This window comes from Toxoplasma gondii, chromosome IX (assembly GCF_000006565.2).
Source record: "Toxoplasma gondii ME49 chromosome IX, whole genome shotgun sequence".
NCBI lineage: Eukaryota > Apicomplexa > Conoidasida > Eucoccidiorida > Sarcocystidae > Toxoplasma > Toxoplasma gondii.
In genome coordinates, this window is record NC_031477.1 from 6,069,239 (window position 1) to 6,094,743 (window position 25,505).

The window sequence follows — 25,505 nt, forward strand, 5'->3', positions numbered from 1 at the left end:
ATAGATATATACATATATATATATATATACATAGAGATTTTCCGGTCTCGCTGTGTGTGCACTGGGATTTCGGTATAGGAGCCGCCATTTCGGAAGGGTGGATGAATCAGATGTTTATTCTCGCTGGAGAGGAGAAGATTTCTTTTGAACCGAGCTTCGCTGTACTTGACTTTCGAGGCCGGTGGACTTCTCGCGCTCACAGAGTGCAGAAGGTCTCTGTCTAGAGCAAGTGCTCTACGAAGTTGAAGGCGCGCTCGTGGAGACGAGTGAGGAAGGAAGAAGCGAAGGGGAAGTGAAGAGATTTTGACAAGAGAAGAAACGCAGTTCTCGGCGAAGGAACGGAATCTGCAAATTGGATCACTTTTCAAAGATAAACCTCGCGCCTGTGTCGTGAACTACAAAGTGCGGGTCCAAATCTTTCGACTCAAAGAACGAAAATCAGCCTCTTTTCTTCCACGTTTGAGCAACTCTTTTCCTCTCGTATGGGCTCGTCTGGCCTCCTGTATCTTTGCTTCCCCTTCTCCCTCTCTCTCCTCTTTCTTCTCTTTCTTCTCTTTCTTTGCTTGTTCTCCGACTTCGCTCCTTCAACTAGAAACACAGGAAACGTCTCTGCGTAAACTCCCGAAAAATATTTGCACGAATGGAAGAGTCCTAACGCGGCTGTCGCGCCGCCGAGCTCGCTGCGCGCAGTCGGTCGGCGAAGGTAGGACCTTCTGACTCAGCCGGAAACGGAGCTAGACTGTCTCCTTGGCCTCCCGACGAGAAACAGCGTCTGGAGTTGCTTGTCTCTCGCCGTCCGTCGACTTCATTTCGCTTGTCCATCCCACTGCCGGCAGCCTGTGCATGCAGGCCGTTGTGGAGCGCCCTGCGCAGAGACAGCAAAGGAGACGCTCGAGAAACCATGGGGACGGCGACCCCAGCGCTTTCCCCACACACACACTCGCTTCCTCCGAGAGACCGGGACCTCCTGAGAAAGGCATTGGTATTTTCGAGAGAGAAATCATGGAAAAGGAGAGAGGACGGATGAGCAGAACCTCCAACTCAAATCGATGTGGGGTGTCCTACCCTGTCCTCAGTTGTTCGACCGTGTCTTCCCGCGCTCTCCCCTGAGACAGAACTTCACACGCATGCGAGTCGCTTCTTCTGTCGATTCCTGCGAGAGCCGCGAGCGTGGATTGCGCCGCTGCAGAGAAGAGAGGTCGAGAGAACTCTCTTTCTCCCTGTCTCTCGGCCTCTGCCTCTCCACGGCTCTTGGCATCCACGCCCTGCGTCAAGGAGGCCGACGCCGGTGTCGGGGATACACCACATGCTGAGAAGGTCGTCGACGCAGTCGCCGCAGAGCTCGGTCGTTCTTTCTCCCCAGAAGGAAAGGAAGAAGGAAACGAAGACGCAGGAAGGCCGGAGAGAGCAGAGGAGTCCCAGGTTCCCGGAGACGCCGCAGAACCGCGGCCTGTTCCATAGCGCCGCATGTACGTTTCCAGTTGCCGAGTCGTCAGTTCCTTGTTCAATCGAAGATTCACTGCAGAGGCAGCGAGAGAAGGCAAACAAGAAACAGAAAAGGCAGAGAGTGGAGGAAAGCGGAGGGGCGTTTGGACGAGAGACAGGAACAGAGAGAAGAAAAGGAGGATACGCAGACGATGGACAAGACAAGAGAGAGACGAGGACGAAAGCGAGAAGCGAAGAAAGAAGAACGGAGAGAAGAAAGGAAAGGCAGACGAGAGATATCGCACTCAAATCAAGACGACAGAAGACGTTAGCGGGGAGAAGATGAAGTCTGAAGACGGCAAAGTAGGCGACGTGAGGAAGACACCAGATCTTAGGAAGAAGAGAATCGCTGTCTTTGTTGGAACACAGCGCGAAGATGTCCTTCTTCGAGAGATGTTCTCATCAGAGAAAAGAAGAAAAACTGAGTTGTGCCGCATTTCAAGAGAAGCGTTTACCGTCTTTTGCAGCAGCAAGTTCCTCCTGCAGCTGCTCGATTTCAAGGGAAAGCTGTTCACAACGATGCGAGAGAGCACCGACTTGCTCCATCTTCTGTTGCTCTTCTGCATGCTTCTGCTCAAGCTGCTGCTGAAGAGACGCGCTCTTCAGCGTCAGCGCCGCAACGTCCTGTACGCAAAAAAGAGGGAGGCACATGGAGACGAAAGACATCTGAGGCGTGCATCGGAGAACATGAGGAGAGAAGAGGACAGAGGCGGAGAGGAAATCGCTCGATGAGAGGTCGCGAGGGGGACAGGAGGAAGGCCGAGAGATGAACAGAGAAGGCGAAACGATCTTTGGGAAGGTCTCGAAGTTGAAAGTGAGGCACCTTACTTTTTCTAACGCCTGTCGATCTGCGCTTCTCGCCTTTCGCTTCATTTTGAAGGTGCGAATATGTTGCTGAAGTTTCGCGATGATGTCGTTCCCCTGACGAGGAGGACCGAGAACACAGAAGACTGGAGAACTTTCTTAGAAACGGAGGAGACGCCTCAGCAAAGAAGAGAGCAAATCTTTTCTAGGCGACGCAAGAGGAAAACATACTTCTTCGTACTTCTTGAAAAACTCTTCCACATCTCAGGAACCAACACTGCGGGCTCCTCTTGTGTACTGAAAGAGAGGCACGTCGTCTCTCGGTTCGGTGCTCTCTCTCTCTCCGCAGTTCTTCTTCCACCCTATCTTTCTCTCTCTTTTTCTATCCTTCCTTTCTGCGCTCTAACTCTCACTGTGCACTTTCGCGCGTTTCTTCGCGCTTCTCCAGATCTGCTTCTCGTTGTTGAACGTGAGCGTTAATGCTAACTTACTACAGACCATGGGAGCGAAGGTAATCGAATATGTAACTCCGTTCATGGAAATCAAAAGAGCTCTCACACTATCTCTAGCGCCTGTCGAGTCGCTCAAGGAAGATTTGATCCTGTTTATGATTTAAGGGATCTTTCTCCCTGTCACTCATCGGCCCTTTCCGCCTAACTTTCCTTTTTTTCGTTTCGTACTCGGTGAATTTCTTGGATCGCCGTGTTCAGCTCCTCCTCCAGTCGGACCTCCCTCGCCTTCTGCTGCGTAACTGTTTCCTGAAGAGCCGCCTGTGGGGACGAAATTCGGAAAGTCACAGAACAGGCAACGCGACAGATCTTCCGAAAAAAAAACTGTCCAGAGCGCAGCCAAAGAAAAAGAAAAACAAAGAAATCACACGTCCACCTTGATTATTCTCCAAACGCGGTCTCCGCACCCGTTGTGTTCTCCTATTCTTCTCCCTGCTCATATTGATCTCCTTGTTTCCTCGCGTATCCAGTCCTCTCGTTCTCTTCTTCTTCATTCCATTCTTCTCCCGCTCGTCGTACCTTCTGGGCCTGCAGTTCCGCGAGCAGCGCCTCTCGCTCCCTTAGCACCGCAGAGTGCGAGACATCTCTCTCTCGGAGTTTCGCAACTTCCGCTCGCAGTTCCTCCGTCCTTTGCTCGAGGAGACACCGACCCTCTCGCTCTTGCTTTTCGCGGCCTTCAACTTCGCCACAGCGTCCAACGGCCTCCCCCACTTGGCTTCGAACTTCCTCGTACAAGCTCTGCAGCTGCCGAAGCTCCTCCTCCAATGTTCGGTTCCGCCCTGTCGTCTGCAGAAGAAAAACGAGAAAAAACGAGAAAAAAGAAAAAGAAGGAAAAGAGATGAGGGAGAGGATGGACGAACGACGAGAACCGGAAGCAAACGACATCCAATATATGCGGAGAAAAGTGAGAGACCGCGTTTTCATATCAACTTCTTCGACTGCGAGACTCTCCTAACACTGTACGCAGCTATACACATACAGACACATACTGACAGATACACATGCATGCAGGCACATATACAAATGAATATATACATATATATGTAGATATGTAGATATATATATATATATATATATGTTTGGTGGTATGCATGTATGCATGGTGGAATGTAGGCATGCATAAGTATGTATGGAGACACGCAGCTGCTTACACAAGCCAGCATACACACCTACAGGTGAATACGCGCAAATACATACACACAAATGCGTTTATCATTGTGGACACATGTTGTTTTTGGAAGGCTGCAGAGATGTGGAGACACCACAGGGTTGTGCGTCTTACGAGAAGGAGTTCTTGTTCAGCTTTTTCGACTTTGCGCTTGAGTTCTTCTCTCTCAGCAGCGTGCCTCTCCTCTGCTTCTCGCTGCTCCTCTCCTAAACGCTTCACCACCTCTTCCGCCTCGGCTGCATGCGCCGCCAGCGTCTTCTCCAGAGTCTCTTGCTGCTTCTCCTTCGTCTCCTCCACAAAGCGCGCACTGCAAGCATTCCAGTGCATGCATCCAGATCCATTTACATATTCATTTACACATATGCATATATATATATATATATATATATGTATATATGTATATATGTATATGTATATATATAGGTGTATATATAGGTGTATGTATATATGATAGGAGGAGCAGATCGGATGTTCCCGCTTGAGGGTCTGTGACTCGACTCAGAAGAGACGTTCGCTTCCCTGTCAAGGAATAGCCACAGGCAAAGCATCTTCACATGTATATGATGCAGTCAGAAGATAATGCACATGTACGTCACAACGCACCCACAAAAGCACATACACATACATATACACATACATAAATACATACATATACATATACATACATACACATACATACACATATACATACATATACATATATATACATATACATACAAATACATACAAATACATATACATACACCCGTATGTGCATGCATGAGTATACTCTACACCATCTTTCAAACTGGGGCCTATACACCTGAAGAAGCAAGTGGGTGCTCCATGCTCGATTTGTTCGTTGGAAATTTGTGGTCCTTACATTTCGGCTTGCGAGGCGTCGAAAAGATGAGAGATACTCGCGAGCTGTTCTTGCAGTTGCATGCACTGTTTCTCGAGCGCCGAATTTGCCTCCATTTTCTTGGCACTGAAGATCTGAAAAGAGGGCACAAACAACGAAGAGAACAATCCCCAAAAGAGCGCGATAGGACCGCACACTCCTCTGTCTCATATGCACAGATACATACATATGTATCTATTGATACACACGTATTTTTATCTCCATCTCTCTCTATACATATATACATATTTACATATATATATATATATATATGGATAGATAAATAAACAGATAAATACGCATAGAATGGTAGAGGGAAAGACAGATCTCTCTCTCTCTTTATATATATATATATATATTTGTATATATATACGCATGTTTGTAGGTATCTATCTGTAAATATAAATATCATTTGAGGTGGAAGAGAACAAGAGAGGCCCAGTAAAGTCTCGGTTGATTCGATGTTTTTGCCGATCCCCGCGAGTCGCAGGAGTCGTTTTGAACAGAGGGGACCGAGCGCCGCTCGAGTTCCGCCGTCCCCGAGCTGAGTCAGAGGAGACGCACTTGGAAAGTTGCGAGTTGTTGGGCGAGGTGGAGTTTCAGAGTTTCGTCGGAGCTCTTTCGCACGCGGAGAGACAGATGCGTCAACTCTTTGAATAAATTCATCTCGACCAAGCTCAACCACGCGTCCTCTCCAGCGGTGGAGACAGCCGACATCTTGCCCGAGCTGCAGCACTCGAGACTGGGCAGAAAGCTCGAGAACTCTGCATTCCCCGCATGCGTCTCTGCAGGTGCAGCCGGTGCTCGCGAGCCGCAGAATCCCGGACAGTTGAACACCGCCGCCAGTCTGAAGGAGAAAGAGACGTTTTGCGGGGGAAGGAGAGCCTCTAAAACAGAAAAAACTTCCGAAAAGAAAAGAACGAGATTCAAAACAGAGGGAGACAGCAAAAGCCGAGGGCCGGGAGACCCAAGGAAGAAAGAAAGAAGACAAAGAGATCAATCACGAGACGGAGACTGAAGGAGGAGAACCAGCGAGGGAGATGACACACACAGTGGACGAGATGGGAGACAATACGAGGAAAAGAACAAGAACCAGAAACAGTGGAACATCGGATGACGACAACGGCCTCCGCCGTCTCTTTCCTCTCCAGACTCCCTATCTCTCCCCGACGCCTCTCGTTCTGAAGAAAACGCGTCTCTCTCCACCAGAAGAGAGAAGAAGGAAACAGGAATCATCCAGCTGCAGGCAGGATGCCGCCACAAAAAATCCACATCGTGCAGTCCGTACAGAAAGAAAACTCGATAAGAGACACAGTGAATAACGTCACATCTGTGCGACCGGGCCTCCTCGTACATCGCTTCGAGACCGTCTTCTCTCATCTGCAGACGCTCTCTTGGATCGGCAGATCACGCAGGTAAGGCGACTGTTGCGCATCTGGGAGCCTGTCTTCCAGGCGCGTCTTGCTCTTTAGACTAGCGACGCTTTCTCGCGTCCACATACACATACACATACCTCTGAGGCGGTCCAGTGTCGCCGCCTTGTGCAGAAGCGTAGGAGAAAGCGCATTCTTCCAGCAAATCGACAAATTTCCCGGGAAACGCCTGGAAATCGATCAACAGCCGCTGCTCGCTGCGCATGCGCGCAAAGTCCGTCTCTCCGACTTCGGCGCTGTAGTGGACGAACAGGTTCTGTCGATCCGTCAGCTCGACGCGCAGCACTTGCTGCGACAACGGAAAACGCGACAACACCGCGACTTCGAGGAAAAGCTCAGGGAAAAAGAGAAAACACCGAGACTGACAGAGAACCATGCAAAGCGCACGAGGAAGAGCGCGGAAGACAGAGAAAGAGGAGACAGGGTGGACAAGTTGTAGGAGAGTTCACGGCAAAGAGAAAAAACGCCAGACGGCGACGCAATGAAACTCAACAGGGGAGGGCAGCAGGCTTCGTCAGTGAAATTCCATCTCTCCTTCGACTTTTTCATGTCTCGCTACCTCTTGCAACTCTCTCTGTTTCTCACGACGAAGAAGACTCTTGACTCTTTCTTTCGTCTCCCTTGCATCTCTCGCCTATCTGCTCCCTTTCCTCTTTTTCTGCTCTTCTCCGTGTCTCTTCTTTCTTCGCTTCTTTTTTTCCGCCGCTGCAGGCGCACCTGGAAGCCAGTGCCATGCGCCCCGCCGCTCACGGCGAGCTTCACAGTCAGAGGACAGACGAAGGCTTCTCGGTCCGCTCCACTCTTCACCTTTACCGGCAGTTCCTGGAAGAACAAGATTTCTTCTCGGAGTCCGTCGACGCGGCCGGCGCCGCTCTCCCCTCGAGCGAGAAGCGGAGAGACGCCACCCGCGAGCCAAACCGGCCGCGAAGCCTCCTTCGGCGGGGCCAGAATCCCCGCATGCGGCGGACCTCCCGGGCAGACAGAAAAGGAGAGAAACGGAGAAGCAAGCTGTCCGCGAAAGTTCTTCTTTGTCTCCCAGGTTGGAGACCCCTCTATCTGGGTGACGAGAGGAAGGAGAGAAGAGGAAGAGTGTGAACAGGAGACAGGCAGGCGACCTGCAGAGGAATCTTCTCGATTCTCTTGTGAGCGAGATTCCGCGCAGGTTTCTCGCTTGACACTGCAGTGACAATGAGAACAGGCGGCAGAGGGCGCAGGCCGGAACGCGCAAGGAGAGGTCTCGCACGGGGGGCAGGCCGCAGGTCTCTCCATGTTGGGCAGCTGTTCGACGGACAGACGAGAAGAGCGAGGCGTCGCTCGCGTCGCGCATGCGCAGGGTGCGAGGGTGTCGTCTCCGGAAGAGTGAGCAGACTCCAGGAAACGAAGGAAAGGTGCAGAGGCACCACAGACGCTCGCAGCGAAGCCTGCGTCGAGTTTCCTGCCTGCGCTTCCCGGCCGCTGCTCTGCTCCGAGCGCCGCCGCCGGCTCTTCCCCGCGTTCTCCACACACCCGCGAGGCAGAAGGAAAAGACGGAAGGCGCAGCGGCGACCCAGATGCAAACTCCCTTCTCCCCGCCTCCTCCGTTCCGTCCTGCTTCTCCCGCAGCTCCACACAGTGGCAACTCGCCTCCGACTCAGGCGCCCCGACACCCGCGGCCGCCGGTGCAGCGCCGCAGCCGAGCGCGTTGGATGGGTGGGCGCGCGCAAAGAAGCTCCGTTTCTTCAGAAGCGAAGAAAGCAACTCAGTGGCGGGACCTGGAGTCTCTGGTTGGCCGCGTTCCTCGTCGCGGCGGCTTCCCGCCTCCCTCGCGCGAGACTCCGGCGTCTCTTCGGCGTCGTGCGCGTCGCGCAGAGACGCTGGCGCATGGCCGGCGGAGGCCTTCACCGCGGCTGCTCCGCTTCCGCGCCGCGCGGCCAGAGGTGCCTGCAGCAGGTGAGGAAAGACAGGCGGAGAAGGGTGAACAGCGGAGAGAGTTGGAGGAGAGCAGCGCGAGCAGGCAGAAGGCTCTGCATGGCACTGATCGACCGCAGAAAAATCTCCTGCAGCGACGCGGTGCTCAGCCGTCACAGACAGAGTCGGGGAGTGCATGACTGCAGCAGAGCGGCGAGTGCAGTCGCCAGCAGGTCTCGCCTCGTCGCTTGCCTCCACCGGACGGACAGGGGAACTGGGAGGCGCGAGCGCCAGTGCGAAGGACCGCCCCGCTCTGTTCGCAGAGACGGACGCGATGCCCAGGCGCTGCGGGAGAAAGAGGATCTGGACTGTGGGTGCTGCTGCGAGAAGTCGAGGAGCCGCGCCAGAGAAAAAGCAGCTGAACTCGACAGAGGGGAGCGCGCGACGCTCGGGGGTGTTGTCGGCGGAACTCGCGAGTCGCCTGCGATGCCGGACTTCGTCTCGGAGAGGACAGGCGGCTTTGCCTTGCCTTCCTTCCAGAAGAAGGCGAGGGCAGTCTGCCGCAGAAAAGCTGGAAAGCGAGACAGTCAACCGCACCTGGAGCACTCCGGAAGCCGACCGCCCTTCGTTGCCGACAAGAACAATTGCGGCTCTGGTGTCTGACACCGGGCTCCGAACTCGCCACCTGGAAAAGGACCGAGTCCGCTTGCGCCTGTGTTGGCGTCGTGCACTCGAGATAAAAAGAAAAGATGCGCGCAAGGAAAAAATCTAGAGCGCCTCAACAGGAAAAACGGAGAAAAAAGACGGCACGCACATTTACGCGCGCGCGCGAAGGAGGGGGGGTGGCAAACGATGCGACAGCGTGTAGGAAGGAAGTGCCTGGAAGAGGAAAAAACTCGCGGAAAACGCAAACAAAGAAAGAGTGGAAGAAGACGAACTCAGTGTGCGTCCTCTTCACGGCGGCGGAGAAAAAAAAGGATCCTCTTCGCCGGAAAACGCCCTTCTTCTCTGCCATCGCGCACACCCGAGCGTTCTGCAAGCGACACAGCATTGGGGGGAGGGGGGGGGCAGGAGCTCACACAACACCGCCGGCGCCCTGGGAGGAAGACATTCCGAAGTCTTTGTCATGAAAGCGTTTGGCGACCTGGCGATAAACGAAAGCCTTTTCCTTTTTAGCAGAAAGTCACAAAGCTGCTGCAAGCAGTGTCGAAGCTTCTGTGAGGAGCGTACGCCTCAGCGGAAGAAAATGCGCCTTCCGGACTTCCGCCTCATTCACCAAGTTGACGACGACCGTACCTCTTCTTCTTCTTCTTCAAGAGATGTCACGGTCTCACGCCTGGGTCACTCTGTTCCTCCGAAATTCCGATGCCCTTCGCTGTTTGAGGAGCCCCCAAATACGACAGAGTGTGAGTGCAAACTAAAGATTCGATTTCTCGCCGAGAGACGCCGCCCGCCAACTGTCTTCCCTTCCCTGTCCACGCAGTCAAAACAGGAAAAATAGACATAACAACACACATACAAATATATATATATATATGTTTATATAAATGTATGTATATATATGCATATACATATATTTACATATACGCACATACGTAGATGTGTATCTATGTAGATGTAGTCCTGTGTATTCGTATTTTTATCTGTACTCGTGTATACAGAAATATATATATATATATATTATATGTATATATATAAAGTATAGAAAGAAGGCGTTGACAGTCGAAGAGAATCGCGGTTTTTTGCTTGATGTGAATCGCGAGATGCTTGTCGAGTGCCATGCAGCAGATTTCTTCGTCAGCTTAAAAAAACTTCTCACACGGCCACCAGACTTCCCGCGGGTGACAGAGACTCGCGGTGACCCCCCTCGGAGGAAAGGCTTTTTTTCAGCGGACAGATGCTCGGCTCCGTTCCTGGTTTGAGATGTTTCTCACGGTTCACGGAAGAGACATGAACGCGACGTCTTTTTGAGAGTCAACTCCACGTCAATCTTCCTCAGAAAGGACATTGTTTTTCAGGAGAACTCAACTCTTCGGCCTTGTTTTTGCCTCGCGCTGACGTCTGCGCTGAGAAGAAAAAGATGCGTCGTCTTTGCCCCGTGACTTTCGGAGATTCTTCGGAACCAGCACTGTGTCGTAATAAGCGTTTCCTTCCGATTCGCCTCAATTTTTCTTCTTCCACTTTCCTGCTTTTCTGCGCGTTTTTCTCCGACCAAAGTTCCGTTCAAAAAGGGGCGCTGCCTCGGCGCAAAGCCGCGCCCGCGTTCGGCAGGAACGTGTGCATCGAGGCACCGCTGCACAGTTCCTCGTTTCTTTCTTTTTCGGATCTCTCCTTGTCACTTTCACCTGCCTCCTGCGTCTCCCAGCCGCCTCCTCTTCCCAGTTTCTTCTCTTCGGCGTCATTTCTTCTCTTCTGTTTGTCTTCCTCTCCTTGTCTCTCCTTCTCCCAGCCCTCTAGGCAAAATTTTTGAGCGCGTCGAAGACTTGCGTTTCTCCTTCTTTGCAAGGATCTCTTCTCTCTCCTTCAACCAGCTCTCTGGACGAGATGAGGGAGAGAGGAAGACCCTCCGCTGAAGCGGCAACGCTTCCCTCAAGAGTCTCCTTCCTCTCGCCTTCACTTTCTGCGGCTTCTCTTTCTGCGGCAGATCTCTCCGCTTCGCTCCCGCGTCTTCCTCTCGCTGCCTTTCTCCCCGGGGACGACTGCCCTTCTTCTTTCTCTGCGTCCTCCGTCCACCTTCTCAGTGGAGAAGACGCGAAAGGAGACATCTCAGAAGCAAGTAGACAACAGGTGACGCGTTTCCTCGGTAAGGGGAAGTCTTGCGTTTTCGCCGGAGAAGGAGAAGCAGTCGACTTGCAGTTCACTTCCGCTGTCTTGCGCTCTCTGCTTTCTCTTTTCCTCGACTTGGGCCTTTCCCTTCTCTCTTTCTTCCGTCTCGCTTCGAGACGATGTTCCAAACACGAGGAGAAATTTCTGTTTCTCAGCAGCGCCAGTCTCTTTCTCTTTCTCTCTCCTTTCTTTCGCGCTCGGCTGCTGCCTTCTACCTCCGTTTTTTCGTCTCCTTTCTCTCTCCTCCTCTCTTCCTTTTCTCTCGCTATCCTTCCTCTCTCCGTCTTTTTTCTCTCCACGCTCCTGGCCCTTCGTGTGTCTCTCCCTCGGCTCGTGAGAGCTCAGAGAGAACTGACAACGCCTCTGTTCTCTGTGTTTTTCTTCGCCTTCGCAGATGCGTCGATCGCGTCCATGTGCGCCCTGCTGAATTTCCGCTTCGCAGTTTTCTGGAGTTACGTCCGCCACTCCGCCGCTCTTCGGGTGTACCTCCACTCCTTCCTCGCCAACGCGGCGCGGCCTCACGACTTGCCTGCACCCCACAGTGTCTCCTGTCTCTCGGAGACTCTTGGGCGAGAGCTGAGTGGAGAGGAGCAAAAGAGAGAGGCAAGCGACTACGCAGAGAAAGTCAGCACCCTGAAGCTGTAAGCGAGCCAGGTGGAGACAGATGGCGAGGAAAAGAGCCCGTGAACAAGAAAGGAGTCTTCTCCGATACGCGTTTTTTGCGCCTGCCTCTCCACATCAAATGTCATCTCTTTCGTCTCCACCTTCTCTTTTCAGGAAGTAGAACTCGACAGAAGAGGACAGAAGAAGAGGGAAACACAGCTAGACGCATACTCTTCTTCTCGCTTTACCGCCTGACTGGTGTGCAGCATCTCTTCGTGTGATATGCCTTTCTTCTCTCGCGCTGGTCTCTCTTGCTCTCCTTTCGCTCTCTTCTCGCCTCTCCAGGCGCGTCGCGTTCTCGTCTCTCCTTTCTCCCGAAAGGTGTGACAGAGATCTGCTTTTCTCCTGTGAAACGCTTGCTCGCAGAAGTGAACAGAGAAGATCTTTGAAAAAAGGAACGTGCGATCCTCAGAGGATTCCGGATTTCTTTTTCGCAGGCTGACTCTCTTGGTATGGCACCGCCTGTCTCGGCGACGCTGCCAGCGAACACACATGCAGCTTTCTCCCAAGGTGTTTTCGGAGGCTCTTCTCGGCTGTGGGGTCGCAGAGGAGACAGGAGACAGCGTCTCTCAGCTGGACCTGGATGGCCCTCTCCTGTCTCTCGGCCGGCTCATCGACGTCGCCGCTGTCTTCGAGGCTTCAGACAGAAAACTCTTGAGAGACGCTGTGGGGAATTTCTGGAGGGAATTCGGCGAAAACTGGGAAGCAACCGAGCTCGAGACTCTGCGCAGAAAAACGCTCGAACAAATCGCTAAAACGCGATCAAAACTCTCTTCACTCGCTCGTCCAAATGACCCATTATTCCAGAACCCCACAAGCAACAAACGGTCTTCCTCTTCTTCCTCTTCCTCTTCTTCCTCTTCTTCTTCCTCTTCTTCTTCCTCTTCTTCTTCTTCTTCCTCTTCTTCTTCTTCCTCTTCTTCTTCCTCTTCTTCTCCCTCTTCTTATTCTTCTTCTTTTGAGTGGGGAACAAAGGTGCGGGGACTGTTGAGAGAGGCGGTGGATTTGCTTGCGGCCATTCGCGTCTTCTCGCTCTTCTTCCCGCAGTCGGCTGTCTCGGCTTTCTGGAGAAACGCCCGCGTTCGGGTGGGTCTGCACAGCGGCGAACGATGAGGTGTCTGTACACGTCGCGCCGCGTCGTTTGTGTGGTGTCTGGCCGTTCGTCCTCCTTGTTCGTCGTAGAAATGCTTTTTGACAGCATTGCGCATTTGCGCTTTGATAACTCAAGAGCCTACGTGATGATTTTACACTGACATGTTTGAAGAAGCCTCTCGACTTCCGTTCTGTGCACCAGGCTCAAAGAGTTTTCAACCTCCACTGACACTCTGCGTGAACGTAGTCTCAAAACAGTCAACGCACCGTCCGTATTGGAGTTTCTTCTTTCACAACAGCGTAAAACGCGAGACCATTCAACGCGACTCACGCGGTCTCCTCTTTTTCAGCGCCATTCATAAACGCTCTGGCGCGGTTTTAGGCCTCTTTCTGTCGCCGTTGACGCGAAAGAGAGAGGAGCGATAGTTCAGCAAAAACGCTCAGCTGGAAAAAGGAACTCAAAGCCGCGAGGGCCTCTCCTCGTTTGGACGGCTCCAGTGTCTAGACACCCCGCGCACGGTGCGCGACTTGCGTGTTTGCGGTGGTCCTTCCGATTGAACTCTCGGCGCCTGCCTATCTGCGGATTTTGAACTGTGAATACTTTTCCTTTGCCGAGCCTCTCGTCTGTCTCGTCTGCTGCTGATCTTTCCTTCCTAGACGCGCGCGCGCGTCTCGTCTTTCGAACGTTGTTTCTTTTCCATTTTGATTCACGTATATTCGTATTTCCTGCGTGGTGGCTTCTGGGGTACTTGAGTCGCCCTTTCCACGCCTCCATCGAGAGGCATTTTTCTGCCTTTTTCTCGAATTCCTGCGCATCTTCACAGAACTGTCAGTCCTTCTTCGTTTGTTTCCTTTTCCGGCCTCTCCCCTCAGACTCGGCTGCAGGAAGTCAGGGCGCCAGCCAGCTTGTGCACGGCGATGGACGCGCAAGACGAGATGCCTGGCAGCGACCTGCTCGACGAATTGACTCACATGTACAGCCACTTGGTGCGTCTGGAGGGATCGCGAAGAAAGGTGGAAAGACGCGAAAGGGAGGGCCGAGAACCGATGGAGAAGATGGTGAAGACAGAGCAACGGTAGTATACTATATATAGGGGAGACAGGAAGGCAACGAGAGACCAGCAGACAGGGAACGCTTCGAGAGGAGAGGGAAAAGAGGAGAAACGAGAAAAAAGGCTCGAGGACGGAGACACCCGCGCCTTCAGTTTGTAAATGCAGTCGTGACAATAGACACCGGAAACTCGACAGACTGGGGTCGAGGTCGGTAGTGACAACGAGCAGACCCAATGCGAGTCAATGGAATTCCTTGATCCACAGATTCCGCGTACGGCAAGAGCGAGGAGACGTTCAAAAGAGCGTCTCGTAGTCTGCATGCACCACAGTTCAACGCTGCAATACTTGACTCCCTTTCTATAGTTTTTCAGGTTGGATTGTTCGAGCCAATCTATGTCTTCTTGTTTCATGGACGAGCAAAGAGGAACATGTTTCGAGACACAGATTAAGTGGAAGCATTCCGAATCTTGTGTGCCCCTAGAAAACAGCACAGACTCGCTGTGGCTTCACGGAGCAAGTTCTGGGCAGTCCTTCAACAGCTCTCGAGTCGCATTTGTGTCGCGTTCCTTCTCTTATCTCTCTCTCCCTTCTCTGTGTTACCTTCTTCGGCGAACATTCTCCAGCTTTCCTCGCCGTGGATCGACGTATGGGAGTCTCCTTCTTCTCCTCCTCTTCTTCGTCTCACCCTTGGCCGCACTCGCCAGCTGCTCTGTGCGTGTCTCCTTTGTGGGGTGGCGTCTCTCTGGGGGTTTCTCCCTCTCTTGAGAAGCTGTTCCGAAGAGAAAGAAGAAGGCGAAGAAGAAGAAAAAGACGAAGACGAAGAAGAGGAAGGAGAAGAAAGAGAAGGCAGGCGCAGAGGGAGACGACTGCATGGGGATGAGGAAGAGAGAGGGCGCGGGAGAGACAGGCGAGTTGTCTCCTCGCTCGAACACACTTCGCACGCGTCTCTTGTGCAAGCCTTCGACAACTTCACTTTCTGGGCGCTGTCTTTCTGCGAGGTGAGAGACTTTCTGAAAAGAACAAGAACTTCCAACGTCAGAGACACAATGCGAAGCGAGTCGGGAGTCAAGAGGGAAACAAGGAAGACAAAGAGCATGAACAGGTGAGCGCAACGAACAGAAGAGAGGGAGAGAAGAGAGGAAAGACGGAAGCGAGAGAAAAGAGAACAGGAGAGAAAAGAGGACCGAGGGGGAAAGAGGATAAGAAAAGACGAGGATGAAAGCGTAAGTGCAAAGACGCTGAAAGGAAAATACGCACCCGTAAGAAAACACAAGACGGTGACAGCGCAAGCGGAGAAGGAAGAAAAACGCATGCGCTCTCCGGAAGGAGACGAGGCAGAGGATCCGTCTTGGATTTTTACTGATTTGTTCCGATTTTTCTCTCTTTTTTCCAGATTTTTCCGAACGGAGCTGAGACTCCGGGCCTTGCAAGAGACATGCGCCGGGCGGGGCTCCCGCGTCTCCTCAGCGCGTGGAGGCGAGCTGTCTCGACACTGTGAGCGAGACCCAGTAAAATGAGAAGGAGGAAAAAAGAGGAAACATGAGCGAAGAGAAAAAGCTGCGAGGCGAAAAGAAGGAGGAGCGGGAGAAGAAGAAAAGGGTGCTGGGTTTAGAGCTTGGAACACGAGGAGAAACGAAGCGAGGAAGAAGCCTCGTGGAGAATGAAATGGCGAAGAAGAAGAGGAAGAGTAGAGGGGTCGAGGAACACACAGGAGAAGAGAGGAACTCACTGTTTTATTTGGAGTGATGGCAAGGATCCGCTCGAAAGCCTTGAGAGTTTCAAAAGACTCTCTGCAAAACAACGTGAGCCTCAGGTCTTTAAAAGCTCGTTTTTCCTTTTCCAGACCCTGGACGTTCTCGTGTCTGGTCGCACGCGTCGCGGTCTCAGAGATTTCGCTTGTGTGCGGCGTGGAAAACGACATCGACTTCCTCTCGTGTATTTCCCTTCATCTTCCCTTCTGCTTTTTGCGCATTTTTCTATTTTTTAGAGAAGAAGAACGCGTCCACCACGTGGAAGCGGCGCTGTGTTCAGCCACTTGCGTGCGAGAGGTCAGTTTTCTCCGACAGATCGAGGACTCTGAAATCTGAAATGCGTTTTGGAAGAAAAACGAGAGCCGTTCGTCAAACGCCGGGGGTAGTGCTCTACTTGAACAGACGTAGCTCGTGTGAAAAAAGGTCGAGAAGGTTCCGAGTGATACAAGCGCTGCGCTGTCGCTGCACTTTTTCGACGGCATGTCTGCTGCAGCAGGCCTGTGTGACGCGTTTCCGAAAGGAGACGGTTGTCTTCTTGCGGTACTTGCCTTCCTTTCTCAGCCGCCGCCCTCGTCTGCCTCTCTCTCGCGAATTCTCGAGCCGGAGGAAAGAGTCTCCGATGCGAGGAAAGACGAAAGGGAGGCGGGACCCAGACTGCATGCAGAGGACGAAGAAACTGTCGAGTAAGTCGAGGTCTCTCTGTGCTGCTGGTCCTTCTCTGGGACTCCCCGCGGGTCACTGGTCGCAGGAGAGCGAGAAACGGTTCCTACACAAGCGAGAGATTCAGAGAAAAGAGAGCAAGAGAAATGCAGAAAGATGAAGCGAGATCCGAAAATGGCGAAACCTCCGATTCTGTGGTTGTTCATAAAATCCCTTCAACACATCTTCGAATACATACATACATACATATACATATATATATATATATACAGGCGTGTAGATACATATACATATCTATATATATATATATATGTACATTAATTTTGTGTAGAGATATACACATATGCGGATACAAATATATATATATATATATATATATGTATTATCGCCCTACAGATATGTAAGCATGCATGTGTGCACTGTATTGTATCTAGAGTGGTTGTGTTAACAGTTGAAAGATCTGTGCCTGCCTCGACTGAGAAGCTTTTCTCGGTGAGCGAGGAGAGGCGGCATTGAGTTTTTGAAGCTTCTGGTTAGACACGAGAGGCGAGAGAGTTTTTGTCTGCGTTTTGTCTTCAGAAGAATTCGCAGAATGCTTCCTGGACAGTTCGGACCAGGTTTCGTTTACCTTGCTCTTTCGTGGAGTCGAGGAGATATAGAAAGAGCTGTGGATCTTCTTCTTTCTGACTCTCTGCCGCCTCTGCTACAGCATGTCGACCCAGCTCTGGATTTACAAGGAGGTTCGTTGCTTCTGTACTTTTCGTTTTTCTCGTGCTTTTCTTCCTCTCGTATTTTCGTGTCTCTTCTTTTTCGTTCTCTTCTTTTCTCCTTCCCCCCTCGTCTCCTCTCTCTCTTTCTCCGTCTCTTGTAATTCTCGGTCCCGCATTTCTTTTCCTTCCTTCGTCTCTGGCTGTCCATCCTTCGCTTCTTCTCTTCCTGTCTCTGCTTTCTTCTCAACTTGACTGCGAAGAAGAGGTCTCTAACAAGACGCGCTTCTACGCAAAGGGTGGGGGCTGTCCTAGGAGACGCTTTGAGGGTGGAAAAAGGCATCTGTGGAGAACGGAAATGTCCAGTGTCTCTTTCTTTCAGTGATCAGAGAACGAACTGAACACTGGAGTTCATCTTTTCTCTTCTCTTATTTTCGCAGCTGCTGTCTTGTTGACGAAGAGAGGCGCGAAACAGCCGGCGGAAATCCGAGGAGCAGAGGGTGCTTCTGAGATGCCTGGCCGGGATGCGGAGTTGAATGCTCGCGTCCTCGCGATCGTGTAAGGATTCTCTTTCGTTCGTTTTAAGAACAGAGGCTTGCTCTCTCGTTTTTCTCGTCTTTCTTTCTCTGAAGTACACGCGCATCGGCACTTTGGAGGGTCGGTTCTTCTCTCAGCACTGGCGCCAGCAGCAGGGAGAGAGAGCGACTCTTCAGATGGCAGACTGGTCAGGTCCTTGGCACTCCGAGGAGTCACCTCGGAGACAGCATCCTTCATAAGCTGCTTGTGGGAATGCGGGCTGTGAGGTGGATCGCTCGTTTAGCTCTTCTCCGTCCCTGATGGCCGGAGAAAGCAAATTCCATTCTTCTGTCGCACAGAGTCCTGGGTGGGAGAGAGGGCGTACAGTGTACAGCAGTCCGAGAGAACGAGGTTGTCTCTACCCCCTCGAAGCAACGGGAGGTCCGCGCATGCAGTGCGGTCGAAGACTGAAGAAGAGAGGTTTCTTCAACTGCGCTGTTTAGCCTCTTCAGGGTCGCGACAGCAGTTCAACAACGCGTTTGAGTGGACGACATGCAAAACGGTCACAGAGTACAAGATCTGAGAAAAGAGCAGATGCAAAGCCAGTCCTTTCACCGGACCGCATGTGAGGGAGGGAAACAAGGCGAAACTGGGTGTGTGTGACACTCTGTCTTCATTGCAGAGACGAAACGGAGAGAGTGAAACACGATCGCTGCCAAGCAGCTCTCATCGAGACGTACAAACGCCTCGCGGAAGAGGGCGTGGAGTTCCACAGCTCCGAAGAAGAATCTGACTCTGAGTTCTCAGACCTCAGAGACTCCTCCCAGGACTCAAACTCGAGTAAGAGGCAACTCGAACTTGTTCTACGTACTACACCGTTGTTCTACATCTCTACATAAGTCGTCTCCGCCTGTACGGTAATCTTGCTCTGACGCCTCAGAGGCTGGAGTTCTTAGGCGCAGTAGCCTAGGTCCTTTGAAGTTTCACGACTCCGACGAGAGTCACAAGACGAGACTCAGCCACAGCGTTTTTCGCGGAGGAGACAGGAACTGCATCTTTTCCGAAGAGAATGTCGCCTCTGTGCACCTGTTTCGCCTGTCTCTCCGCAGGCGCAGTGTTCTCACAAAAAGGTTTACTGACTTTGTATTCGGTGTAAAGAAAAGGTAGAAAAATGAAGAAGGCGGGCAGCAGGGGTATGCCTTGAAAAAAAACTGTAAAGACATCTGGAAATGCGAGGGAAACAGCTGCTAAAAAGTTCTATGGCGGTTTTCCTCAAGTTCTCGAGTGAATTTTCTGTCGACTTTGCTCACGAGAAGAGAAGAGAGGCCGAAGGAACACCAAGGGCGTGAAGAGACGGAGAGTAAGAAGAAGCGGAAAGCGTTTTCAACCAAACAGTGAGAGCAGAGCGAGAAAGGGAGGCGAAGCAGCGGAGAAAAGACAGTGCGAGACGCCATTCGAGAAGACAGAGACAGACGAGAAAAGGGATGGACAGAGAGATGAGAAACCAATATCACTCGACGCAGTGAAGCGGGATATGAGGAAGAAACACACGCAAGCTGAGAGAATCCCGGAATCGTGGCGGACAATCGAGGTTTCGATGCTGTTGCTTTTGTGTCCTTTCAAGGACGTTCGACTCGGTTCGATGCGCAGGAGAACTGCCTTTGGATTTCCGTGCTAGTGTGTCTGTAGGATTATTCGAGCTGCGAGCTGCTGGAGAAATGCCGGAACTCGCGTCTTTGTCTGAGAACAGAAACGAGGGCGGCGCCTCGAACAAGAGCTCCTGGATGCTTAAACATTTGTTTTGAGTGAACAGTTTCTTTTTTGACAGATTCCAGTGTTGCCAGCGACGTTTTTCGAAATTCAACAATCGCAGAAGTTCAAATCAATTGAGCTCCAGAGTTCACTTTGCGCATGTGCTCCGTTTCCGTTACCTCTCCGCCTGTCACGGAGACGAAGAGAATGAGAAAGATTAAGTAACCAGCCGACGAAGAGGTGGCGGCACTTGACCCAAGACCGCGAAAGTCGGTCTTCTTGCAAGGACTCGTTTGAAGTCTTAATTCTAAAAATGCACACAAGCGCGATGCGGCTCTCGTCAGCTCCCGGCGAACCTCCTGACGAAGTTCTTCTTGTGTCCTTCGCACTGTGCGTACAGCTGACAAGGAAGGTGAAGAAGAGGAGGGAGGCGACGCAGAGGCGAGAGGCCCTGGCGGCGGAGACACGAGAAGTCGAGGCGGAACTGCGCAGGCCGGCGGTTTCCAAGGTGAGAAAAGAAGGTTTTTTTGCGGGGAAAGCGTTTGCAATCTGGTGACAGTCCTGTGGTGCTCTGAAGAAGATGCCTCGAACGGAACCGAAGCGCAGGCAGGACGTAAACCTGTCTACCTCCAGTTCGACTCTCCTCGAGTCCTGCCAAAATCGACAAGAATGCTGAAGAGACTGCTGCAGCTTGCAACAAAGGAAGCGCGACGTCAGTGATGGCTTTCACCACAATATGAAGAGAGAGAGAGATGGACAGACAGCTGCAACCTCTGGGATCGCGGCCCCGGTAGCCCATGCATCTTTTCTAGATCAATCGAGAGGGGGAAACTGCTTGTGCATGTGCGGCCGCCTGTGGGGTGGTGAAGTTCGAGCCGTGTGGAGTCTTGCTTTTTCATTCTCGCATTTTCTGCGTAGAATTCCTTTAGCTCCCGCGGCTCCTGTCCCCTGAGAGAAGTGATCCGTCTGCATGTCGCTTTTCCATCGACTTCACTTGCGTCGATTATTCGCACTCTTAGCCTGTTGAAAGGGGCAGTACTTCTTCGGAGATCACGCTCCTCAGCGATGAAGCGAATGCACCTTTGGCTGCATTTCCACTGGAGGTCTCTTTGCAGCCGTATATCGTGAACTCGATACCTTTCTTTTTTTCCGCCTTCGGTGGCGATCCCGTTTTCGCGTCTTCTCTCTCTCCCTCAAGTCGTCGGCGACTCATCGCTGGGTCGCTCAAGCCAGGTGGCTTCTGAACGCTTCGCTGTGGAGACTCGTGTAAACGATGGTGACAACCGCAGCAAGAGGACTTGCGTAAGAGTTGCAGGGTGACTTGCAGCGGCGAATTGATCGGAGGCTCGGAGAGTTTTGTGGAGTCTCTCGAAAGTTTTTTCCTCGGCAAGCTGTTGCATGCGTGGCTGTGCAGCAAGAGACGCGAGTCGCGGCAGAGGAACGGGACCTCGACGAGGAGCGCCTGTGGTTGGCCAGACCTTGCAGGCGCGTCGAAAAGAGGAAAACAAAGCTCGCTACGGAAATCACTCGAGAAAACGAGGGTACGTTCGCATTTTGCCGGACGTTGTCTTTGCGGGGACGAAGCCTCCGCAACTTGCACTGAGGAGGCTCGACTGTGCCTACGTTTCGGAAGCGGTTGTGTCTGTCAGCGCGAGATACGATCCTTTTGCCCGCTCTGTGCGGAAGGTAGCTACCTTTGTGGCGAGTCACACTCTCCACCACATGAAGAGGAGTAGATCGACGGCTTGTCCTTCACGCTGCTCTCTTTGCTGGAAGATCCACGCCGCGCGCGCTTTGCTTCATGGGTGCCGCGAGTTCCAGGGTACAGCGAAGCCACTGGTCAAATCCTTTTTCTGCTGGGGGTCAGGACACAGCCTAGCTAAAGCAAGGCGATGCTTGCTATAGTTGCACAGAATCGGTGAGAAGTATGAGCAAGGGCGGTGGGGGTGCGCCTGTGCTCTCTTGCGTCATCCCGAGGTTCGCCCCGTTTTGCTCGGGATGTCTATGAGTCGAATCTGGAGATCGGCCGAAAGGTGGAAAAAACGGAAAAATGTCTGGGGTGCTTCTGAGCTGTATATGTCGAAGGGCAGAGCGAGACCTGCGCTTCTCTCGAGTACGAAGGTCGCTATTTCTAACCATTCAAATCTGCAAAACTGGTGAAAAACGAAACGCTGAAAAAATGAGTCGCGAAAACTTGAGACTCGGGAAAATCGGCAAGCTTCTCAATGGCCCTGGGGAACCCCTGGCCGGAGACACGCTCCTGTTGTCGGTCAGCTATAAAGTTCCAGCTGCCGGTTTCACCAGAAACGCGGTCTCGGGAAGGTGTCGGAAAACGCAAACGGTAAAGCCGCAGCTAGAAGCTGTGAACGAAAGACTCCTCAACTTGAACTGAGGAGTCTCTATGTATGGCTCAAAACGGGATTCCAGTCTTCTTTCGTGAAAGCCATGGCGCGCGACAAAGTTGTTCGGATTCTGCGGTGTGCAGGCACCTGGCCAAAATGCGTCGAGGGATGATCTGAGGTTTCGCACCGAATAAACGTTCTCTTTCTAGGACCATGAGTGTGCGAGACGTCCCGACAAAAGAGACGCGACAAAGCTGGTTTTCGGCGCACAGCGAGCAGCCCTGTCGCCCTGTAAGGATGTGCGTCAAAGCTGGCGTTCGCGTTGACAAAGCTGCAGCCGAGTTCCCGTTTCTGAACTCCGCGGGCGTCACTTTGAGAAACGCGCCTGGTGCGACAAAAGAGCGAACTCTCAGTCTTGGCACCTCTGGAGCCCCTCGGGGGACGCCTTCGCTTCTTTTTCAGAGAGGAGAACAAGCTTGGCGGCTCCCGCTGTGAAAAAACTTCAGTTCCGACCCTGTCTTATTTGTACATACTCGATTTTGTGTGTGTACAAATCCGTTACATATATCTGGTGTGCCGGTTCGCCGAGTCTCGTAGCGTGACAAATCCTAGGAAAATGCCGTCCACGGTACCAGCACATCTGATATATATATATATATATATATATACGTTGAAAACTGGTGTCGAGCTGTTCTCTTGGTTTGCTCCGTTGTCAAACTTACTGACTAGCGTTCTGAATAGATTCCCGGATTCTGCGAAATTCTCCCGTTTTTTCGGATGGCGAGTTCACTCTCGCAAAAATGCCAAGCACTTGCTGGCGAATCGACAGACGGCTACGCTGTGAAAGTTATCTCTGTCGATTCACACGCGTTTTCGGCTGCAAGGGAGGTGACTCTATGGAAGTGAGACAAAGACACCTGTCAATAAAAACAGAGCTCGGCAGCTCTCCGCCGGAGCACAACGAAGGAACCTGGACAGGCCAAGTGCTTGCGCCAAGTCTTACTGACTGTACATGAAACAAAAGAATGGAACAAATATGAAAACCACACGCGCGACCCTCCCTGAGGCACGCTTAAAAGGACCGCAAAAGCCTCCGCCTTTCGTAGACTGACAGCTGAGCAACCGTTCACGTCCGAGAGGCAGAGCTCTCTTTGTTCGGTCCACGAGCTGTCTTTTGCTGGACAGTCAACTTGTTTGAGAGCTGGATCTCCAAACGAGTTTCGATCCCTGCATTAGTGAAGCAGACCCGACCTCGAAGGGCCTTCGACTTCGTCACGGCAGCTGACAGTCGACCGGCCGCCATCCACATTGATGACCTGTTCAATCGAAGGCGGAAGACAACGTGCACTTCTGATAAACTGCATTGACACATCGAAACGAAACATGTTTCACGGTGTCTTTTTCGTTCAGTCAAAGCCAAGCGACCCTGCAGAAAGTGTCTCCCGTGTTTTCAGACCACGCCTGATTATCTTCGCTCCGGTGGTCTGTCCTAAGTTGACGCTGAAGCATATCTAAAGTTATTTTAAAACGCAGTGCACCTGGAGCGTCTACGTTGTCGCTTTGAATGTGTGTCTTCCCGATTTATATGACCGCGACACGTTGACGTCTCAAAAGCTACCTGGCCGGTAATCCAAGAAGCGTCATCGCTCAAGAGAAACGCCGCCGCTGCAGCCAAGTCGTCGGGCTCTCCGATCCTGAAGAAGACCCAGAATGTCATCATTCAGATGAAAGTGAAGCAGACTTAGAGAACAAGCTCTGCTCCGTTTCTCGGCAGCACGTGCGACGCGAACCACCCGGGCAGCGCAGTTCAGCAACCACCCATCGAGGGATCCTAAAACCTGGCCACTGAAATATCTTCCCGCGACGCGGTCCATGAAAGCTCCCTTTGCAAACTCTGCTGTGGCGCTGCACACGCCAGCGAAACCAATGGTCTTGTCGCTTTATCCCCGACTTGGAACATCGGTGTTTCGACAAGAGTTGTTGCCTCGCCTGCGAGCGAGACGTCAAAAACAGAGCACAGACTGGCTTTTCTGATCTGGCGGGTGCCCTTTGCCGAAACCGAGAAGCACTCACCGATTCAGAGGATGTTTGCTGCCATAAGTCACCTTGTGAGCGCCTCGAGTAATCAAATTCGCGGCCAAAGACGTGTTGACCAGACTCGGCGCTATGCAGTTCACTCGGACATGAGGCGCCAGTTCTGCTGCCACCTCGTACGTCAAAGCCTCCACAGCAGCTGAAAGTGAAAGCAAAAACCGTATGAGAACGAAAGCACTGTCCACAAGGGTAGCACGGTGCTTGAGTGCAGACGCATGCCTCTTTCTGGCTGTCGATGACAAGACAAGTTCGAAGCACGTTCGATGTATCTCCGGGTCACTTAGATGCGCCTCCACGGACCTTTAGCAGGCGCGATGATGGCGTGGTGCGCGAAGCCTCTTCGAGCTGCGAAAGTGGAGAAGAGGACGGCTGCTCCGTTCGTGTGCAGCAAGCTGAAAAACCAAGAAGACGAGACAGACACAGCATCGCACGCATGTGCCCGCATGCTCGGCCTCACGCTTTGAACCAGTGTTGGATTCGGTGTCTTCGGGGTAACGGAAGTATCAAATGAAGATCACTCGACACCCATCAAAGGGTTCGTAGCTCTGCGAGCTGGACGACCCTGTTGGCCCTGGAGTGTCTGGGTGTTTTCCGGGAAAGACGACGTGTATCTTTGCACAAGCTGTGCAGACACCATATTGAGTTTTCTCCTTCACTACACAATGAAGCACTGGAGAAGCAAGAAAAACCCCGTTAGCGCACCTCCAGAACACTTCGCGCGCTGCTGTGGTGACGGGATTGCTCTGCTCTGCACAGAACCTCACGATCAACCGCAAAAACGGGGTGTTCCCCGTTCCTGTCTTTCCTGTCGGCAGTTACCGCGGGAGTCTTTGGTCTTCGCTTACTCAAAAGACGCAGCCTGAACAGCCTCGAAGGCGCCAACGGCGTTCAGAGTAAAGTGGTCTACCAGTTCGTATCGAGTGACCTTGTGAAAAGACTTAAGTGGAATCGACCCCACGGCGTACACGACCCCATTGAGGGCGCCTCCCAGGACTCGGCTGGCTTCATGAACGGCGTGGGCGATTTGGCCAGGCTGAAAAGCGTGACACAGAAGACAGAAGACGATTCAACTGTGTGGGGGGATCTTGTTCTGGTCGGCCGCCGTACTCTGAACTGCAGCCCTGTGTACCTCCAATCGAGTAAACAGAGACATGCAAATGAATTCGCCTTCTGCATTCTTGGCGGCGTCTTGCGAGCGACAGCCTCACAGTAGGTGCTGTTTCTCCGGGACAGTTGCAAAACATAGAGAGCTCGTGTTTTTTCTCGCTCTGAGTGATCTTGTCTCCTCCCTTCCTACCTGCATGGCATCACATGTCGCTGTCGACAGCGCTGGAGAGTCTAGCCATTTTGTGAGATGTAACAACGACTCCTCTCGTCGAGAGCACACGTGAACTTTAGCGCCATTGCCTAGAAGCCTCCGTGCGAGGTAAGCTCCTGCTCCTCGGCTACCAAAGATCAGGTAGCGCCGACCCGCGAAATTCATCGTCCTTTTTGATTCCTCCAAATGTTCGGAGCTGTCCCGTGACCTCTTTTCGGTGGACCTCTTTCGCCGCGAGTGCTGAAACACCTGTGCCTCGCAGAGCGTTCAGGGTTTCGCAGTTCGCGTGAGCAGTAAAAACACTTTAGGGTGTGCACAAGGCGGAGATGTGTTCCCGAAAAAAAACTCGCGGGAGGGCTTGGGAGAAAAGAGATTGCAAGAAACCTGTCTTTCTGTGCAGCTGTCTACAGAGCTCTGTTGCCGGGCCGCTCACTCTAAACGGCATCCCCACGCAGCGCCAGCTTTTTCTTTTTTTTGAGTGACGTGCGGCTGTTTACCTGCCGTCTTCACGTCTCGCTCTCGGCCGCCTGAAAGGCACTCGAATAAATCCGCCCGAGACTGCCCC

At 52.3% G+C, this 25,505-nt stretch overlaps 3 protein-coding genes across 3 annotated transcripts; 1 reads left to right on the forward strand and 2 right to left on the reverse strand.

Annotated features, from left to right (window-relative positions):
- Nucleotides 1-41: 41 nt before the first annotated feature.
- Nucleotides 42-9,659, reverse strand: TGME49_306430 (hypothetical protein). Its single transcript, XM_018782483.1, has 11 exons — nt 6,997-9,659; nt 6,360-6,568; nt 5,411-5,693; nt 4,829-4,941; nt 4,081-4,273; nt 3,318-3,584; nt 2,970-3,059; nt 2,314-2,406; nt 1,941-2,109; nt 1,066-1,519; nt 42-865 (listed from the first exon to the last, which is right to left on the reverse strand). Exons 1-11 carry the CDS (start codon nt 8,362-8,364, stop codon nt 652-654), a joined length of 3,453 nt encoding a protein of 1,150 aa, XP_018636174.1. The 5' UTR covers nt 8,365-9,659; the 3' UTR covers nt 42-651.
- TGME49_306440 (hypothetical protein) lies at nt 9,358-22,277 on the forward strand. Its single transcript, XM_018782484.1, has 15 exons — nt 9,358-9,572; nt 10,616-10,969; nt 11,387-11,633; nt 12,093-12,741; nt 13,621-13,734; nt 14,424-14,798; nt 15,194-15,294; nt 15,788-15,848; nt 16,113-16,234; nt 16,791-16,951; nt 17,359-17,476; nt 18,117-18,274; nt 19,587-19,694; nt 20,601-20,727; nt 21,672-22,277. Exons 2-15 carry the CDS (start codon nt 10,711-10,713, stop codon nt 21,703-21,705), a joined length of 2,634 nt encoding a protein of 877 aa, XP_018636173.1. The 5' UTR covers nt 9,358-9,572; nt 10,616-10,710; the 3' UTR covers nt 21,706-22,277.
- On the reverse strand, nt 21,995-25,495 carry TGME49_306450 (short chain dehydrogenase family protein, putative). The gene is made up of 5 exons (XM_018782485.1): nt 24,920-25,495; nt 24,468-24,655; nt 23,923-24,014; nt 23,602-23,761; nt 21,995-23,222 (listed from the first exon to the last, which is right to left on the reverse strand). Exons 1-5 carry the CDS (start codon nt 25,103-25,105, stop codon nt 23,051-23,053), a joined length of 798 nt encoding a protein of 265 aa, XP_018636175.1. The 5' UTR covers nt 25,106-25,495; the 3' UTR covers nt 21,995-23,050.
- Between the last annotated feature and the right edge of the window lie 10 nt (nt 25,496-25,505).

Coding starts and splice junctions, on each gene's coding strand:
- TGME49_306430 (XM_018782483.1), bottom strand. CDS start 8,364: ATGCACTCCCCGACTCTGTCTGTGACGGCTGAGCACCGCGTCGCTGCA. Junction 4,274..4,828: donor GACGCCTCGCAAGCCGAAAT/GTAAGGACCACA, acceptor GAATGCTTGCAG/TGCGCGCTTTGTGGAGGAGA. Junction 866..1,065: donor GTCGAACAACTGAGGACAGG/GTAGGACACCCC, acceptor GTCTCTGCGCAG/GGCGCTCCACAACGGCCTGC.
- TGME49_306450 (XM_018782485.1), bottom strand. CDS start 25,105: ATGAATTTCGCGGGTCGGCGCTACCTGATCTTTGGTAGCCGAGGAGCA. Junction 24,656..24,919: donor CGACATGTGATGCCATGCAG/GTAGGAAGGGAG, acceptor CACGCTTTTCAG/CCTGGCCAAATCGCCCACGC. Junction 24,015..24,467: donor GTTCAGGCTGCGTCTTTTGA/GTAAGCGAAGAC, acceptor TTGGTTTTTCAG/CTTGCTGCACACGAACGGAG.
- TGME49_306440 (XM_018782484.1), top strand. CDS start 10,711: ATGAGGGAGAGAGGAAGACCCTCCGCTGAAGCGGCAACGCTTCCCTCA. Junction 11,634..12,092: donor AAAGTCAGCACCCTGAAGCT/GTAAGCGAGCCA, acceptor TCTTTTTCGCAG/GCTGACTCTCTTGGTATGGC. Junction 19,695..20,600: donor GCAGGCCGGCGGTTTCCAAG/GTGAGAAAAGAA, acceptor GTGGCTGTGCAG/CAAGAGACGCGAGTCGCGGC.